This window comes from Canis aureus, chromosome 16 (assembly GCF_053574225.1).
Source record: "Canis aureus isolate CA01 chromosome 16, VMU_Caureus_v.1.0, whole genome shotgun sequence".
In the NCBI taxonomy this organism is placed as follows: Eukaryota; Metazoa; Chordata; class Mammalia; order Carnivora; family Canidae; genus Canis; species Canis aureus.
This window is the reverse complement of record NC_135626.1, coordinates 41,220,229-41,240,111: the sequence shown is the minus strand read 5'-3', so window position 1 is coordinate 41,240,111 and position 19,883 is coordinate 41,220,229. Positions and strand designations below refer to the sequence as shown.

At 40.3% G+C, this 19,883-nt stretch overlaps 1 protein-coding gene across 11 annotated transcripts in view; it reads left to right on the top strand.

The window, feature by feature from the left end:
- BRCA1 (BRCA1 DNA repair associated) overlaps window positions 1–19,883 on the top strand; it is a 66,808-nt gene that overhangs the window by 36,128 nt on the left and 10,797 nt on the right. For all 11 annotated transcript variants that reach the window (XM_077853391.1, XM_077853389.1, XM_077853386.1 and 8 more), the window contains 7 exons: window positions 4,930–5,053; window positions 7,811–8,001; window positions 9,731–10,041; window positions 13,720–13,807; window positions 16,209–16,286; window positions 16,818–16,858; window positions 19,440–19,538. In XM_077853391.1, the coding sequence (XP_077709517.1) occupies window positions 4,930–5,053; window positions 7,811–8,001; window positions 9,731–10,041; window positions 13,720–13,807; window positions 16,209–16,286; window positions 16,818–16,858; window positions 19,440–19,538 (932 nt within the window). The remainder of the gene's footprint in view (window positions 1–4,929; window positions 5,054–7,810; window positions 8,002–9,730; window positions 10,042–13,719; window positions 13,808–16,208; window positions 16,287–16,817; window positions 16,859–19,439; window positions 19,539–19,883) is intronic.

Genomic DNA, 19,883 nt, shown 5'->3' with positions numbered 1-19,883 from the left:
ACCATAAGCCACAAAGCCCAGTTATGAGGAGAGTGGGGCGCTTTATTCTGAGAGAAGTCATTTTTAGTAACCAGTCAGATTGGAATGATCAGAGCTGACTTCCTATAAGAGGGGAAGGGCACTGAGCTGAGGAATAAATGAAGGAAAGCAGGCATAAATGAAGGAAAGTGAGCTGAAGCTTTGAGTTTTTAATTGGAGAAAAACAATTCCTTCCTCCTTGGGAAAGACAGCACATTAGGCAAGTTTTAATTAATGGGGGCAGGTCCATAGACACATAGGTGAGAGGCTATGTGCAGGCCCATGTTCCACAGTCAGGGTGCAGGGTGGGGCGGGGGGGCGGGGAGGGGGACCTGCTTACGGACTGGCAGGTGTGTTGAGCCCTCCCAAAATATTCTTCACTCCTGACTCCGGACACTTACGCAGCTAACTTAGTATGAATGTTCCTTCTTCATTGCTCCTTTCCCCAGCCCTGCTGGGGACCACAGGGCCTGCCTTTTTGTCTTTCTAGGAATTCAAGTCTTAATTTTCCAGAATAGTGTGGCCCTGGTCCCAGAATGTGCCCTGCAGTATTTTCGTGTTCAGGGAGAAACAGTAGCTCATGCATAAGAAGCTGGGGACTCTGTTGCTATGGCACTGGTTCAAAATGTATTTCCTTAAAATGCTTTCTTTGTAACGGTACCTTCATTTAGTTCATCTCCCAGATAATGAAGCCTAAAGTCTCGTCCCCAGCACAGTTCTCTTCTTTAGGGTGCTTTCACCATCTTAGTTCTAAAAACAGATTAGACTTTCCCTGTTAATGCACAACATAGAAAATGTTATTGTCTGGCTTTGAATGTGTGTGTAAATATGCTGTCTCCTTTTTAGAGTGTTGTGTGTGCACATTAATTTTTTCCTCAAAATCTGCAGACAAACATTTCTTATGGCTTTCTTTCTTTCATTTTAAAATTTCATAAATGCTGTATTTTTATGCATTATGCTTTATTGTGGATTTGAAAACCTTTTTGAACACTTCTTTTGAGGGCAGCCCAGTGGCTCAGCAGTTTAGCGCCGCCTTTGGTCCAGGATGATCCTGGAGACCCGGGATCAAGTCCCACGTCGGGCTCCCTGCATGGAGCCTGCTTCTCCCTCTGCCTGTGTCTTTGCCTCTCTCTCTCTCTCTCTCTCTCTCTCTCTCTCTGTCTCTCATGAGTAAATAAATAAAATCTTAAAAAAAAAGAAAAAGAAAAAGAAAACTTCTTCTGAGTCTCTGTATAACATTTTTGTCAGGAGCTTTTACTGTCTTTTATAGTAAACTTATTCATGGTCTTCTTATGAAATTATAGCATCTTCAGAGTTCTCAAATAGGTGGACAAATGTTGAGAGGAGAGACAAGAGGCTAATGAAGATTTCTTGGTTTAAAAGAAAAAAGGTGTGAGGCGCCTAGATGGCTTATTAGCCCATTGCATGTCCAACTCATGATTTTGGCTTAGGGGATGATCTCATGGGTCCTGAAATCGAGACTTGAGTTGGCCTCTGTGCTCAGTTGGCATTCTGCTTTGTTTGTTTGTTTGTTTGTTTTTAAGATTTTATTTATTTATGAGAGACACAGAGACAGACACAGGCAGAGAGAGAAGCAAGGTCCATGCAGGGAGCCTTTTGTGGGACTCGATCCCAGGTCTCCAGGATCACACCCTGGGCCGAAGGTGGTGCTAAACCATTGGGCCACCGGGGCTACCCACTTTAATTTATTTTCTTTTTAAAAATTTATTTATTTAGGGGATCCCTGGGTGGCTCAGCGGTTTAGCGCCTGCCTTTGGCCCAGAGCGCGATCCTGGAGTCCCGGGATCGGGTCCCGCGTCGGGCTCCCGTCATGGAGCCTGCTTCTCCCTCTGCCTGTGTCTCTGCCATTCTCTTTCTCTCACTCTCTCTCTATGTCTATCATAAATAAATAAAATCTTTTAAAAAAATTATTTATTTGAAAAAGAGAGAGAGAAAGCACAGAAGGAGAGGGAGAAGTGGACTCCCATTGAGCAGAGAGCCTGACATGGGGCTTGATCCCAGGACCCTGAGATCATGACCTGAGCCAAAGGCAGATGTTTAACCGACTAAGCCACCCAAGTGCCCCCCTTTTTTTTCTTTTTAAGATTTACTTATTTATTTTAGAGACAGAATGTGCATGGGAGGGAAGGACAGAGGCAGAGGGAGGGAGAGAATACAAAGCGGACTGCCCAGGGATCCCTGGATAGCTCAGTGATTTAGCGCCTGCCTTCGGCCCGCCACGTGATCGTGGGGTTCCAGGATCAAGTCCAACATCTTAAAAAAAAAAAGAAAAAAGTACTTTCTCCCAATTCCACAGAGAACATCTTCCATGACCTCTTACATTAGCATAACTGAAATATGTTGTACAAATTGCTCAAATGCTGCCTCTCAATAATATCCACCATAAACCACTATATATTTTTTAAACATTTTATTTATTCATGAGAGACACAGAGAGAGAGAAAAAGAGAGAGGCAGACACAAGCAGAGGGAGAAGCATGCTCTATGCAGTCCTGATGTGGGGCTCGATCCCGGGACTCCAGGATCATGCCCTGTGCCGAAGGCAGGCGCTAAACCGCTGCGCCACCCAGGGATCCCAAACATTAGCATTTATAAGATCACAGTCCGTTACAGTGGAAGTGATTTTCAGACACATCTGAGCTTTTCTGTCCTGCAGTATGTTCAATTCCTGGCTCCTTCCCTGGAAATTCTGAATCAGTTGGGGTGGGTGGGTTATGAAAACTGAATTTCATTTAGGTCCTATACTTCATAGTGTTTTATTTCTTAATATCTTTCCTTCTTCCCTGATGTTTTTTCCTTTGATCCCCCTCCAATATTTTGCATAATTCTTAGGCAGTAAGTTTATTAAATGTTTGCTTTAGCCCATATTCTCTACCCATGAAGAATATAACAGTTTAAGATACCCAGAAGAGGAGGGGTGGTTTAAGAGAAACTGTTCCAGGACTTTGGCTCTGGATTCTGCTTTATGAAATAAGGATTAAGGAAGAAGAGCAGAAAAGTTTTGCCCTGTGTTTTTTGTATACTATTGAGTTATCAAATCCAACTCATTGTAGCTTAATTTCTTTTTGTAGCTTGAACCTTGTTGTATTGAAAAGAGCAGTGTGGCTCAGTCATTTAAGCATCTAACTCTCGGTTTTGGCTCTGGTCATGATCTCAGGGCCCTGTAATTGAACCCTGCATCAAGCTCTGTGCTCAGTGTGGAGTCTGCTTGAGATTCTCTTCCTCGCTCTCTCTCTGCACCACCTCCCCACCCCTCACTTTTCACATGCACTCTCTCAAATAAAATATTTTTTAAAAGAAAAGAACAACTCATATGCCAAATGTTTAGATGATGTAATGACTTTAATATCTGTGTTTCTGTCTGAGGTTCCTTCTCCGCCCTCCTACCCCCTGCACCCTTTCACTTTTTTTCTTTTTAACCCTTTCCAGTGGTTAATTCTTTTGGGTGTGATTCCTTAGAGACTGAAGATTATCTTTTATCAATTATCACCCTGTATTTGGGGTGAAATGATACATATGCAGTTGAAAGAAAAGCCTGCTGGTTCACTGTAAGACTCCTTACTTTCAGCAGTTAGGAGTTCCTGTGTTCTTAGAAACGCACAGGTCCAGAAAAGATGGGCATAAAGGAAACTAAAAATAATGGAAAATAATGGAAACTAAACTAGGAAATAAACTAAATAAAGGAAACTAAAAATATTTGAGGAATAACTCAGGAAACCAATGATTATTCCCCCCCAAGCTATCCAGTGACTTAAAAATCAGTTTAATTAATACAGCCTTTTGTTTAAATTGCCTTGATTTTATGCATTTGAGCTTTTCTAATAAAAGCTCAAAATTTTTAAAAAGTTCAAAAGAAATTATAATCATCAGTGACTTTAATGGGTAGAAGACATTTGTAATTTTAAGTGTTTGTTTTTGCTTTTTTAAGATTTTTGCCTTGGGACACCTGGGTGGCTCAGCAGTTGAGCGTCTGCCTTAGGCTCAGGGCGTGATCCCGGAGTTTCGGGGATCAAGTCCCACATCCGGCTGTCTGCATGGATTTTGCTGCTCCCTCTGCCTATGTCTCTGCCTTTTCTCTGTCTCTCATGAATAAATAATTAAAATCTTAAAAAAAAAAAAAGATTTCTGCCTTGAAGGCATTTCCTAGAAAGCAGTGATACAATAATACGTTTGGAGGAATTAATAAATAAAAAAGATGTACTAACATGCCAGAACTTTGCCTTGGGTCTGGTGTGTGTGTTTTCCTTTTCCTATGCCATTTCATTATCAGTACCATGGATTACTTCAAGGTTCCTTATCAGTCTGCACCTCATTTTTTTGGTGTGTGGGTTGGTTTTTTGTTTTGTTTTTTTCCTTAGTCGTTGAAAATGGGAAGCAAAATTGTCACCTGTTTTTTTCTTTCTCATCCGACCACACCCCTCATTTCCCCACACGTGCAAAAAGCTCAAATCCCCATCCTCTACAGTCTTTGATGTGGAGGCAGTAGAGAATGTGCTTTGGGCTTTCCAGTACTTTCTCTTCCCTGTTATCTAAGGGGATTTCAGAATAATTTATTTTGCTGCAGAGATAAAAATTCATTTCCTGTTCTTGTTTCCTTATCATTCAGGGCCCAAAAAATGTATGTTTTTTCCAGCCTCGTCTCAGCCAAGTATCTTCATTTACTCTGTCCTAAAGTAATTCCTTTCATTGTCCTTATTATTTTTGAGTCATTTAGTTTTGTCTGGTGCTGCATCACTTATGTTTACAAAATTCTGTCTGATATACTTGTTTAAAAACCAATTTGATTGTCACAGGTTGCTCCTTTTAGAAAAATCAATATCCTCACCTGAATTATCATCAGGACAAAGCAGTAAAGTAGATCTCTTTGTTTTCTCATTCCATTTAACGCAGTATTAACTTCAGAGAAAAGTAGTGACTCTCCTATAAGCCAGAATCCCGAAAGCCTTTCTACTGACAAATTTCAAGTATTTCTGGATAGTTCCACCAGTAAAAATGGAGAACCAGGAATGATACGGTAAGAAGTAATAAATGTCAAGTTGTGGTCTCTAAGTAACATCTTTACTTCTATTGAACTTTTATTATTAAATTTTTTTCACCATCCTTTTTCTAGTTTTTTTATAAATAGCCATTTCTAACCTTTCATTGCTCTAAGATACTTCTTTTGTTTAATTGCATATAGGTTTTCTAGATCTATACAAGGCATGAGCTATGAGATGAGAAATGTATAGTAGATCTGTCCCTTTTGAAGGTCAGGATAAAATATAGAACTGAAACCTAAATAAACCTGGGAGCTGAAGTAGGCTTCTCCAAAGTAGCCCTTGCCCTAATTGAAGTTTTTGCCTCTCTAGAAAAAGTTTGGATATTGATTTACCCCAAGAAAATTCAGAATCTCTTTCAGGGATGTCTATGCAAATCATCATTGAGATAAGACTGTATAGCACTTCATATTTTCAAATATGAATAAAAATATGAATTCAAATATGAATATAAAGTACTTTGCCTGCTTCCTCATTGGATCTTTGCAATGATATGAGGGTAAAAAGACAAGTTGGGACTGGTAATATTTGATAGTTCAGAGCAGAACCTCAGAGCCATTAGAGTCCTCCATCTCACTGCTCTAGGAAGAAAGAGGAATTCATATTATTGAGCTCCTACTTGTGTGTACATATGTTTTTATTTTTTATTTATCTTTCTGAAAATAGTAATCAGTTGCTGATAGTCTAATCATACTATCTTTCAAGCCTCTTGAATATTTTTTAAGGCTGGGTGACTGGGACTCCTGGGTGGCTCAGAGGTTAAGTGCCTGCCTTCAGCTCGGAGTGTGATCCTGGGGTCCTGGGATCAAGTCCCACATCAGGCTCCCTGTGTGGAGCCTGCTTCTCTCTGCCTGTGTCTCTGCCTCTCCCTCTCTCTCTGTCTCTCATGAATAAATAAATAAATAAATAATCTTTTAAAAAAAAAAAAAAGGCTGGGTGACTGACATTTTGGCTCGACAGAGTGCAAAGATCTGGTCTCCATAGGCACTAGCCCATGTTTAGTTGGAATGACCTCATTGCCATGTTTTAACCAGTTGAGCTAACCAGCCATTTAATATTGAGACTAAATATTCCTTGACCTCCTCCTCTTCCCCAGTGTACCCTATTAAAGAACCTACACGTTGGGGTGCCTGGGTGGCTTAGACGATTAAGCATCTGACTCTTGGTCTCAGGGGCATGAATTCAAGCCCTACACTTGGCTCTAAGCTGGGTGTGGAGTCTACATAAAATATGTATATATTACATATAACATATATTCATATATTTTTTATATATGTATACATATGAAAAGGAAAAAGGGGGGATCCCTGGGTGGCTCAATGGTTTAGCGCCTGCCTTTGGCCTGGGGCATGATCCTGGAGTTCTGGGATCAAGTCCTGCATCGGACTCTCTCCCTGGAGCCTGCTTCTCCCTCTGCCTGTGTCTCTGCCTGTCTCTCTGTGTCTCTCATGAATAAATAAATAAAATCTTTAAAAAAAGAAAAAAGAACCGACATATTGATGAATGTCCACTCTCTACCAGACTACCCAAGAGCAGCGATTCAGGTTTTGCTCATCTTTAATGCCTAGGGCCTACTTTTATTGCTTGACTTGTAGTAAACACCCAGTAATTGTTTAATTGACAATTATTTAATGTATTTTAATTAATTATATTATTGTATATATTGTTATATCTTATTTTGCTAAATAATCCATTATAATTGTATATTATGATAATTGTTTTTATTTAAAATTTTTTAAAATTTTTATTTATTTATGAAAGTCACACACAGAGAGAGAGAGGCAGAGACACAGGCAGAGGGAGAAGCAGGCTCCATGCACTGGGAGCCTGATGTGGGATTCGATCCCGGGTCTCCAGGATCACGCCCTGGGCCAAAGACAGGTGCTAAACTGCTGCGCCACCCAGGGATCCCCCATTGTTTTTATTTAAAGGATACTATAAATGCATTTGAGGATGAAGTCCTCAAATCTAATAAGTATCCTTTAAATATGTTGCTAAGTATCCTTTATGAAGCCCTAACACCTGAAAGAGTGGAGGACTGAATCACTGGCCACATGTGCTCTTCTGACAGTACTTTATAGCTGGCTTTTGTTTTAAGAATGGCTTTGGATGGGCAGCCTGGGTGGCTCAGCAGTTTCGTGGCCTTTGGCCCAGGGCGTGGTCCTGGGGAGCCCTGCGTGGAATCTGCTTCTCCCTCTGCCTGTGTCTCTGCCTCTCTCTCTCTCTCTCTCTCTCTCTCTCTCTGTGTGTGTCTCTCATGAATAAATAAATAAAATATTAAAAAAAAAAAAAGAATGGCTTTGGACATTGAAAAGGCAGGACGTAGGGATGATTCAATGAATTCTGCTAAAATTGGGTAGAACGAATAAGTATAGAAATGTCAGAATTAATCAGCTCTCTGTTTTCATGAGAGATCTGATTCTAATACATCCATTTGGACTCAAGTGGAAGAGTGTATAGAGTGAGTGAATGACAGTGGGAAATTTGGTGAAATTTGCTGACATGCTTTTTGAACAGCTGAAAAATATCCCACCTCAGCCCAGGCCTTAAGGGGAGCTGTTGTATGTAGCCCTGACACACTGGGAGGCATCACAACTCCAGACTTCTAGATTTTTCGCTAGTCATTCCCCACCTCTCTTAACAGTGAGCTGTTCCACTTATGCTTTGGCCGCACAGGAAGTATGATGAGCCCTTTCATAAGCCATGATGGAGCATTTCTTCCTTCATTCTTCCAGGTCTTCCCCTTCACAGTCCCGGTTGTTAGATACTAGATGGTATGTACACAGCTGCCCAAGGAGTCTTCAGGACACTAACTGCCCATCTCAGAAGGAGCTCACTAAGGTTGTCAGTATGGAGGAGCAACAACCAACTGAGTCAGAAGCAAGAGATCTCATGGAGCAATCTTATTTGTCAAGACCAGATCTGGGTAATGCATCATCTGTTCTGATGGGGGAAACACTTCTGTTTGACTCTTACCTAAAGATATTTTGGTTAATCAACTTTTCAGATGTCTAGCATGTCTAATCTGTAATGAATGCTTCTCTTATACTTAAACCCATTTTAGAAAAATAGCTTGAATATTAATCCAAATTTACATGAAAATTATTGCAGTTCTTAATCTGTCTTTATTGGTTTAACTGACAGTTTTGAGGATGGGAGAGTCTTGTGTGCTCTAAATATTTTATTTAAACTGTAAAGTAAGAATTCTAGGGCCCTAGGGGCATCTGGCTGGCTCAGTCAGTAGAGGATACAGCTCTTGATCTTGGGGTCATGAGTTCGAGCCCCACATGGGGCATAGTGACTCCTAAAAATAAAAGGTGAAAAACAAAGAATTCTAGGGACCTCGAATAAAGTTTTCAGCCTGTCCTTTACTGAAAAATGAGTCAGATCTCCAAAGTAAGCTCTTATTTTATGAATTAATGAATATAAATGACTATATTTTAAGCCTTATAAATCACCTTAAACAGATGGTATGTTTTATGGCTTATAAATCAAAGTTTTAATCAGTAAAAAAAAGTTTTAAATTAGTCCTCAAAAACACATTATCATAAAATGTGCTCTTTGGCACCTAAATGTGGTATTTGGCCAATGTTCATTAAGGTCACCTTAGGAGAGATGTCTGAGTGGTTCAGCGGTTAGGTGTCTGCCTTTGCCACAGGCGTGATCCTGGGGTCGGGGATTGAGTTCCGCATCAGGCTCCTTGTGGGTAGCCTGTTTCTCCTGCTGCCTGTGTCTCTGCCTCTGTCTGTCTGTCTCTCTGTGATAGATAGATGATAGATAGATAGATAGATAGATAGATAGATAGATAGATAGGAATCTCACACATTCTCTTTAGCTATGCTTACTTCCTGATAGAGTGACATTTTCTGAAGTGTTTCAGGAATGGTCATCTATTTTTAATTTGGTAATGATATCTGATAATTTATTAAATCAAAAAGACAATGATAAAATTGTGGATAAAGAAACAAAAATCTTGGGATGCCTGAGTGGCTCAGCGGTTGAGCGCCTGCCTTCAGCCCAGGGCATGATCCTGGAATCCCAGGATCGAGTCCATATCAGGCTCCCTGCATGGAGCCTGCTTCTCTCTCTGCTTATGTCTCTGCCTCTCTCCCTCTGTGTCTCTCATGAGTAAATAAATAAAATCTTAAAAAGAAAAGAAAAAGAAAAGAAACAAAAATCAATTTGAGACAAAAAACTTCTCATTTTTCTTTTTTTTCTTTTTAAAGGTTTTATTTATTTATTCATGAGAGACACGGAGAGAGAGGCAGAGACATAGGCAGAGGGAGAAGCAGGCTCCACGCAGGGAGCCCGATGTGGGACTCGATCCCAGGACCCTGGGATCACACCCTGAGCCAAAGGCAGATGCTCAACTGCTGAGCCACTCAGGCATCCCTGTCTCGTTTTTTAAAATTGTTCTCCTTCTTACAAAAGTACCATGTTTTTTATGGTCATAAAACAGTTGGAGAACATAGGTACTAAAGATTTTGAGATATTTAAAGTTATTTGTATTCCTGTTATTAGCGATAAAATGCTGCTATATTTCTTTAGTCAATTGACTTATACTTTTATTTTTAAAATAAAGAGTCATGATGAATTCTTTGGTAATTCAAGATTCATTGTCATATGGGTTAAACTTCTTCCCCTGTGCCTTTCAGAGGGAGCCCCTTACCTCGAATCTGGAATCAGCCTTTTCTCTGATGACCCTGAGTCTGATCCCTCGTCACACAGAGCCTCAGAGCTGGCTCATGTTAGCAGCATGCCAACTTCAACCTCTGCGTTGAAATTACCCCAATTTCAGGTCGAAGAATCAGCCAAGAGTACAGCTGCTGTCCATATTGCTAGTACTGCTGGGTATAATAAAAGCGAAGACAGTGTGGGCATAGAAAAGCCAGAAGTGATATCTTCAACAAGAGGAGTCAACAAAAGAATATCTATGGTGGCATCAGGCTTGACCCCAAAAGAATTTGTGAGTGTATTTATATATCTCCCTAACAACTGAGACTTCTTAACATATTACAAATAGTTTTAAGTAGGTACTAGCAATGAATAACCTATTGGGAGAAATCTAGGAACCAAGAACAATTCTATGTGATTTAATTTCCATTACTAATTTCTGAAAATTGGGACCTAGATAAAGCTAAAGCTTTATTTTTATTTTGTATATATTTACTTTAAAAAATAAGGGCAGCCCCGGTGGCACAGCGGTTTAGCGCCGCCTGCAGCCCAGGGCGTGATCCTGGAGACCCTGGATCGACTCCCACGTCAGGCTCTCTGTATGATGCCTGCTTTTCCCTCTGCCTCTCTCTCTCTGTCTCTATGAATAAATAAATAAAATCTTAAAAAAAATAAAAAATAACTTAAATATTAGTAGAAAGGGGGCAGCCCCAGTGGCTCAGTGGTTTAGTGCCGCCTTCGGTCCGGGGTGTGATCCTGGAGACCCAGGATCGAGTCCCACATCAGGCTTCCTGCATGGAACCTGCTTCTCCCTCTGCCTGTGTCTCTGCCTCTCTCTCTCTCTCTCTCTCTCTCTGTGTGTCTCTCATGAATAAATAAAATCTTAAATATATATATATTAGTAGAAAGGATATAGTTTTGTGTATAATATAGAGCTTTTTAATTTTAATTTTCTTTTTATCTAAAAAAGCAAGTAAGTATAGTTTTACTCCCCAGAGAAAACACCTTGGTTTACATATGAGCGAACTTATGAGTGTAATTAACTAAACCCAAAGTGCTTCCAAGCAAACTGTCAGATAGTGACATTTCACCAGTGTTTGTCTTTATCCTGGCCTATAACATATTCAATAGCCCACTCTATCAGTTCTGCCCTATAGCACCCCCCCACCCCACCCCCGATTAGGATTTTGACAAGTTGTTGGTCCCGGTACCAAAAATAAGAATTGTTTCACATTGTAGAAAAATATCCGGGGACTTCTGGATGGCTCAGCAGTTGAGTGTCTGCCTTTGGCTCAAGGCATGATCCTGGAGTTCCAGGATCAAATCCCACGTCAGGCTTCCTCCATGGAGCCATCTTCTCCCTCTGCCTGTGTCTCTGCCTCTCTCTCTATGTGTGTCTTTCATAAATAAATAAGATCTTTATGAAAGAAAGAAAGGAAGGAAGGAAAGGAGAAAGGAAAGGAAAGGAAAGGAGGAAGGAAGGAAGGAAGGAAGGAAGGAAGGAAGGAAGGAAGGAAGGAAGGAAGGAAGGAAGAAAAAAAAAGAAAAGAAAAAAGAAAGAAAAGAAAAGAAAAGAGAAAAAAGAAAAAAAAGAAAGAAATTTCCATTAAAATATTAAGACCTTTGGAATTTTGTTTCTGCTTGGGCTGAGTGTAGATTTCAGACATCATAGGAAATTGACCTCCCTGATAATTAATCACCATTGCTCTCCTTTCATAATAAAGTAATTGAATGACTATTTCTTTTTTTTTTTTTTTTTTGAATGACTATTTCTTTAGAATCATAAGACAACACATCAGCGCATCAGATGGATGCAATAGTGGGTGCCAGTTACTGCACACTGAGAAATGACCCAGTCATTCTTAGGTATTTTTCTTAATATATCCTTCCTAGGCTAAGAACCATTTCTCGTCCTTTCTACAAGTAGTGTCTCAGCATAACATTTTTTTAAACAACTTTTTTTTTATTTTTTATTTTTTATTTTTTTATTTTTTTATTTTTTTATTTATTTATTTTTTTTTTTTAAATTTTTTATTTATTTATGATAGTCACACACACAGAGAGAGAGGCAGAGACACAGACAGAGGGAGAAGCAGGCTCCATGCACCGGGAGCCTGACGTGGGATTCGATCCCGGATCTCCAGGATCGCGCCCTGGGCCAAAGGCAGGCGCCAAACCGCTGCGCCACCCAGGGATCCCAACAACTTTTTTTTTAAAGATTTATTTATTCATTTATGATAGAGAGAGAGAGAGGCAGAGAGACACAGGAGGAGGGAGAAGCAGGCTCCATGCCGGGAGCCCAACACGGAACTCGATCCCAGGACTCCAGGATTGTGCCCTGGGCCGAAGGCAGGCGCTAAACCGCTGAGCCACCCAGGGTTCCCCCCCGCCTTTTCCAGCATAATATTCTTTTTAAATATTTTATTTATTTTTTCATGAGAGACACAGAGAGAGAGGCAGAAGGAGAAGCAGGCTCCATGCAAGGAACCCGATATGGGACTTGATTCTGGGACCCCGGAATCACGCCCTGAGCCGAAGGCAGATGCTCAACCACTGAGCCACCCAGGTGTCCCTCTGCATAACATTCATTCTCTGTGTGCCAAATGTATCACACAACTAACACAGAGGGCAAAGTAACCTCTGTCTGCCTTAGTAGATACAGTGAATAAATTCTCATCTGTAATGCCAGAATTCCCATCTTACAACCATGTGTCCAGATCAGCTGTTTGTTCTGAAAATTCATACTCTGTCTGCTTATATTGCTCTTGATCATTTGCCTGTACATCTAGAATTCCCATTTACTCATTGAAAATTAGCATTCCTTTTCCTTTGTTTTGTGAGTTCAGCTTTTCAGAGAGTCTAAAATGATCTAATCTTTTCTGGCCATGGACAATTCAGAGCTGTAGATTAGACTCTAAGTGACTTGGGTACGTGTTGTCTTTAGGCAAGCCAAGAAGAAAACTTTTCAGCTCCATTCAGACTTGCTGAAGTGTGATAAATTTATTATGAAAGCTGCTGACTATAGTACACATGATTAATTCCGAAGCCCATATTAAGATGATCTTTTCAGCTGTTGCTCTTCTAACTGAACACTGTTTCAAGGCTGGGATTTCAGCAATTAATCAGTTCAGAATTGCTAATGATCCTGACAGAGGGCAGTGGCAAAAGGGGGAGAATGTCATTAGCTTTTCTAGCCTCCCTTTTGCAGTGCCCTGTGGCAGTAGAGAGCAAGGCAGCTTGAAAGAAAGATGCCGTTCTCCATTGCAGTATTGCACAGCACAGAAATATTGGCATGGTTGGTGATGACTAGTACATGATGGCCCTTGGTAAGCAAAGTTGTTTAACAAACAGAAACTACTGATTATGTCAACTGTGTCCGTAATGGATCTGGTTAATCCTTTTTGCTACTTACTGATTTTTATTTGGTTGATAGATAATAGCTAGAAGGTGTGAGCTTTCTTTTGGGCATCACCTGAGTCTCCTCTAATCCTTATCCTTAAGTGAATTGATAGTTTTTGCACTGACCTTTAGAAACATCTTGACTTGAATGTTTTGAAACTACCAGAGGGTTGAACCTTGTTTTTCAGCCACATATCTGTGGCATGACTTTCTGAATAGGCTGGTTACCTCTTGGCTTATAAAGTGTAGGCTGATAAATCTAAATTATATTAAAGTGTCACTCTGCAAAGAAACTGTCTTAAGGAATCAAATGATAGCTGCTATTAAAGGGAAAAATTATTTTGAATCCTGGGTTGTAATTCCATGTCTGTGAGCACAGACTATTTTAGAATTTTTTCCTCAGATTGCTACATAATTTTTATTAAATTACTATTTATTTTGGGACTTCAGGCATGTTTGAATAAAAGGGATGTACCTTTTGTGAGGAAAGTGGAGACTCAAAGCTAGGGTAATAGTCTAAACTGTGTACTAGAGGCAATTGATTATAATATGATATTTGATTTTATTTCAGATGCTTGTGCACAAGTTTGCCAGAAAACACCACATCTCTTTAACTAATCTAATTTCTGAAGAGACAACTCATGTCATTATGAAAACAGGTACACCAAGAGCCCTTATAGAGCATGTTGCGTCCGTTGCATAAAACTACATGAAGAAATGGGATTATTTGTTAAGCAAAAAGCATGGATGACAGTCTTCCAGCAGTTGATCAATTATTTATGAAAGAAAAATAATAGTCTTGCTATTCCTGAGCCCCTTTTGTTTGGGTTAAGATTTGGAGAGTAGTGAGCTAGAACGACGAACCTCTTCTAGTCCACCCTGCCTCAACCACACCGTGTGAAGGACTGTCTGATAAGACAGAGCCCAAATCCAGAAGGAACATATGGGGCAAAGAGGGGAATGAAGTGAGTCTGCACTCAAAATCAGGGCAGCTGGAAACACTAGCCCCGTGTCTACTCTGTGTCCTAGCTCTACTTGCATACCTGGTTTGAATGTGGTTGACAGGTTTTCAGGAAGCAAGTCCACTGTCACCTCTGAGGTAGCCTAGCATATGAAACAGGAAAAAGAGAAGGGGAAAATTCATTTGTCCTACACTTTCTCTTTTTCTGTCTTAATTATGACTTGTATGATAACAGAGACCTCAGAGGCTTTTAGCTAAATCTAAGTAAACATTTCAGGGCTGCTGAAAGAGCTCATTTGAAATCAGGCCTTATGAGTGTAAGTCTAGTGTCCAGAGCAAGCAAAGTGTAGATTCTGACCCCCTCTACTGCATCCTCTGCGGGAGTGACTGCCTGGAAGATAATGGGTTCTGTTTTGAGCATCCTGCTTTCTTTTTAAGCTGGTCACTGACAAACTCTAGAGCATTTCTCCAGAGGTAAGATGGTGAAGATGGAAGAATGGAGGTCAAAGCAGTGTCATTTGAAGAACAGAGGAAGGAATGCAAAGACTGAAGGGAAGGAGCCAGCTGTCTTCCAGTGTTTGAAGAGCTGCTTTCTGGAGGAGGAGGTGGACCCGCTTGTTGGGCTCCAGAAAGCAAAGGACAGTGTATGCAGCACACAGAAGATGCAAACTGTGGTTCAGGTCTTAAACCTTCTGAATAGAATGGACTCTGGAAATACAGTGGTCCTTTCCAGGGTGCTTCTGTCACACAGCTGCAGGCACTTAAGCATAGGGGTTCAGACTCCTTGGCAGGGACACAGTACCTTCAAACTTCTAAGATCTTAGATTTTTGCAGTGCAAACACTGTACCACAGGGTCAGAGGATAATGCTCTCAGGAATCAGGTGCCAGAACAGGGTACTTTGAACCAAGTGCTATGTTAGAGATGAATGTCATTAAAGTTTAATATATCTTAAACTATAGTTTTGGATCAAAGCTGCTGAAAGGTGAAAAGAAAACTTTTAAATGCAAATTAAACCTAAAGTAGTTCAGTGTTTAAACAAAGGCAATACAACATTTGCTACTTTTAAACTAAAAGTGAACTAAAATTGAATACTGAGTTTAAAGCCTATGCTAGGGATCCCTGGGTGGCGCAGCAGTTTAGCGCCTGCCTTTGGCCCAGGGCACGATCCTGGAGACCCGGGATTGAATCCCACGTCGGGCTCCCGGTGCATGGAGCCTGCTTCTCCCTCTGCCTATGTCTCTGCCCACCCTCCCCCCCCCGTGTGACTATCACAAATAAATAAAAATTAAAAAAAATAATAAAGCCTATGCTAAATCAACTTTTACAATAGTTAAAAAGTTTTAAAAATTGAAGAAAGAAAAAAGATTTTTAAAAATTGGCGAAGAATTCTAAGAGCGAGACTAGCCATTGCTTCTACTGGCAAATAGCCTACTGTGTTTATTGGGAATCAAGGGGTTAGCACTCCCCTAGTAGATATTCTGGGGGTGAAATTTTGTCACTTACATGGACATTTCAGATTCAGGATTTCACATATTCATCTTTCACATTTTGCTATCGAGTGAATTAGATCTTCTGCATCCACATGTATCAGGACTACTGACCTGGGGGATTTCTTGGACACAGTGGCAGACATCTTAACACCTAGAAGATAGGGCAGCCCCGGTGGCTCAGCGGTTTAGCGCCGCCTTCAGCATGGGGTGTGATTCTGTCGACCCAGGATCAAGTCCCCGTCGGGCTTCCTGCATGGAGCCTACTTCTCCCTCTGCCTGTGTCTCTGCCTCTCTCTCTCTGTCTGTCATGAATAAATAAATAAATCTTTAAAAAAAAAAAAAAAAAAAACACCTAGAAGATAGAGCAGACCTTTCCTGTGGTCTTAACCTCCTATCAGCCTCTTCCAGACTTCCAAAGATGCATACCTGCTGGATATAATTAAGAGTGTGCTTCCAGCCTCTGAGTCTGTCGCCAGGGCTGTTGGAATCATCAATCCGGATTGATCTCAAGTAGCATAAGGAGCTAGGGGCACTTTAGCTTCTTACAGCAGAACTTCCTGATTTTTGTTTTCAACTTCTAATCCTTTGGATGTTTTTCATCCTGCAGATGCTGAGTTTGTGTGCGAACGAACACTGAAATATTTTCTGGGTATTGCAGGAGGAAAATGGGTAGTTAGCTATTTCTGTAAGTACAATATAATGTCTTCCCTCCTCCCTTTAACACCTCAGAATTGCATTTTTACACCTAACATTTTTTAACACCTAAGGTTTTTGCTGATGCTGAATCTGAATTACCAAAAGGTCTTTAATGGTAACACTAAACTAGCTTTATCTTGAATACATATCTCTTTGTTGAGATAAGCTGGTGATGTTTGGGAAAATGAATTTCTTTTTATAACTAATAGGACCTAATCTGCTCTTAGCAATGTTAGCATATGAACTAAGGATTTATTTAATACCAGGCAGAAATCCATGTGCAGCAGGCACTTTTATAATGTTTATTTTTATTTATTTATTTTTTTTATAATGTTTAAATTAAGCCACCAAAGTGTCTCCAGAAGAAAATCTATTAGGGAGCTGTGGCTTTATAAAGAGAGGACCTCTACTCAGTAGTTTGCCCTGTGTGCTATTACATGAATCACTTCACCATCTACCTCCATGAAAAGAGCATGTTCCTCTGCCTTCGTGTGACCTGTCTTTTCTGTCATCTCTTTAGGGGTAACCCAGTCTATTAAAGAAAGAAAGATACTAGATGAGGTAGGTACTCAATGTTACAAACGAATCAGAAAGACTTGGTGCCATTGAGTCACAAAATCACTATAAACGCTTCTCTGCTTCCTTTTTTGTGCTGCTTTCCAAAGACTTTCCCCAAAGATGTGGATCATCAAGAATTACTCAGAGCAAGCCAGGAAATTCTGTGTTCTCACTCATTTGTTTAAGTTTCAGTGGAAACAATCCTTTCCTTGGAGGAAGGAAAAGGAACTTAGAAAGCAGAAAGAAAAGATTCATAAGCCTAAGAAACAGGCCCACCTAAATCTTACATGGGTAGACCTTTGCGGAAAACTGGTTGTCCACTGTCATTGAAGAAAAACCCTTCATATTAATAAGCAAGTGTATCTGCTTAAAAATCAGATGCCTTCAAAGAGATGTTACTCCTTATGATCCTGAGCACAGTGAGAGGTAAATAAGACAGTGTAGGAGAGGAATAATTTTAGAACAGAGCCATCTAAGAGCTGCCAGTAACAACAGATCAGGCAAAATAAAATTAGCAAAAGCAGTTTTATTTATTTATTTATTTATTTATTTTTTTTTTTTTTTGCAAAAGCAGTTTTAAACTATTATGCACTATTCAGCATATTCATGATTAATTAAATGACATTTTTGTTGGTTTTAACTTTGATTCAGTGACCTAATATGATACTATGTCCTGGGCTGCAGGAATAAACAGCAGTAAATAAGACTGATAGGTCCCTGCTCTGAGGGGATTCATATTCTATTGAGGGGAGACATAAAATAAAGATGCATCTAAAATGCTAAATAAATAAGGGCATCTGGGTGGCTCAGTTGATTAAGCATCTGACTCTTGATCTCAGTTCAGATCGTGATCTCGGGATCATGAGTTCAAACTCCCATGTTGGGCTCCATGCTGGGTGTAGAGCCCACTTACAAGAAAAACAATTCTATGGAAGAAAAACTTTAAAAAAAAGAATGATAGTAACCAAATAATTAAAAATACATATATATTTACTGTGGAGAAATACACAGAACAACAGACTAGCAACTGACTGGACAGAGGTTGACCACCTAAGGAAACCAGGAAAGGCTTTCTGAAAAGCTTGAGCCGAGAGACCTAAAAAACAAAGAATTGGCCTGGAAAAATGTAGGGAACAAATGTTAACAACCAGAGGAACTGCAAGTATAAATGTCTTGAGGTAGGAATGAGTTTGGTTAATTTTTTTATTTTTTTAAAGATTTTATTTATTAATGAGAGAGAGAGAGAGGCAGAGACATAGGCAGAGGGAGAAGCAGGGACCCTAATGTAGGACTCCATCCTGGGACTCCAGGATCACGCCCTGGGCCAAAGGCAGGCGCCAAACTGCTGAACCACCCAGGGATCCCATGAGTTTGGTTTATTACAGAAAAATAAGCCAGTGTAACTGGAGAGTCATGATTGGTGAATTCTGTGTAGGGAGTGGAGGTTGGACCAGGGGTTGGAGAAGGTTGTGGACAAGGGAGTATGTGGTGGAAATCATGGAAAGGAATTAGAATTCTGTTTGTAGTATAATTGGCAGCATGGAGGTGATAAGAAGAGATTGGTTTGAGTTCTATTTGGAGATAGGACTGCTAAAGAGTTAAATTTGAAGGATAAGGTAAAGGGAGGTATTTGGAGGGGCTAAGGCTTAGGTCCTTGGTCTGAACAATGGAGTGGTTGTTAGTAAATCAGACCAGGAGGACATGGAGGAGGAGCATCCTGAAAGAGGGTAGAACGGGAGGCAGGAGCCAAGTCAAGAGCTCAGTTTTAGATGTGCAGATGTGGGGATTCCTATTAGACTTCAGGTAGGGAGCTTAAGTAGGCACGAGGGTACAATAATCAGGACAAGGAATTGGAGGGTCAGCTTCAAACATATTTTTAGCACTAGGCTCTTCTCACTCAAGTGGCTATGAAATGTTAAGTGTTCTTTGTTCTAATAACAGCCTATGGTGACATTCGTGACACTGTCTTCTGTACAATGGCCTTGCGGTCAGAATTGTTCCTAAGCGTTCTTCCCCAAAATTCTCCCCAAAGCTCTAACCTCCCCAATCTCATTCTTCTTTATTTCTTCATACTTAACCAAAAGAGTGATTTTGAAAAAGCACAACTTTCTTTAGTGTGTTAAATGTATGCTTTATCATTTTGGTCTCATTAACTGTAACTCTCTTCATGGAGATCTGAGAAGGCCTTGTTTCTTTAGATGGTAATACACAATTGGTTTAAGAGATCAAGAATTCTCCAGTTTCCTTTATAACAGCACAGCATTAGCAGTTTAATCTCAATGCTAAGTGAATGTTTTGAGAAGAGACAGATGTTGAAAATTAAAATACATTAAGTCTCAATGAGGTGAAAAGCCTATTGTTAATTTCTGCCCACAAAGATTTACTTCAGTGAATTAATTTCAGCAGCTGAGATACTGGTCATTTCATTCAGACCACCAAAAAGAATGATTTTTCAGGCAAGGGTGGGGTTGTCAAAATTTTGCCCACTAATACTGAATTCCTTAATAGAATGTATCTACTCTACTTCCTTTGAAGGAGGCTTTTCTTTCTCTGATTCCTGTGGTTTGCCTTGGGTTTCTTCCAGCATGATTTTGAAGTCAGAGGAGATGTTGTGAATGGAAGAAATCACCAGGGTCCGAAGCGAGCAAGAGAATCCCAGGACAGAGAATCCCAAGACAGAAAGGTAAAGCCCCACTCTGCTATGTTGACAAAACCCTATCCACCCCGCTGCATTCTAGTTCCCTTCATGGAGATGGTCTCATGCACTTGTAAGGGACATTGCATAATCAATGCTAGAGCACTAGCTGGGTGCCTCCATAAAGATTCTTATTCATTTATTTTTATTTTTTTCTAAGATTTTATTTATTTGAGAGACCAAGCCCAAGCAGGGGGAGGGGCAGAAGGAGATGGACAAGAAGACTCGACTGAGCAGCCTAACATGATGCTAAATTCCAGGACTCTGAGATCATGACCTGAGCCAAAAACAGACATTTAGCCGACTGAGCCACCCAGGCACCCCTTTTGAAAT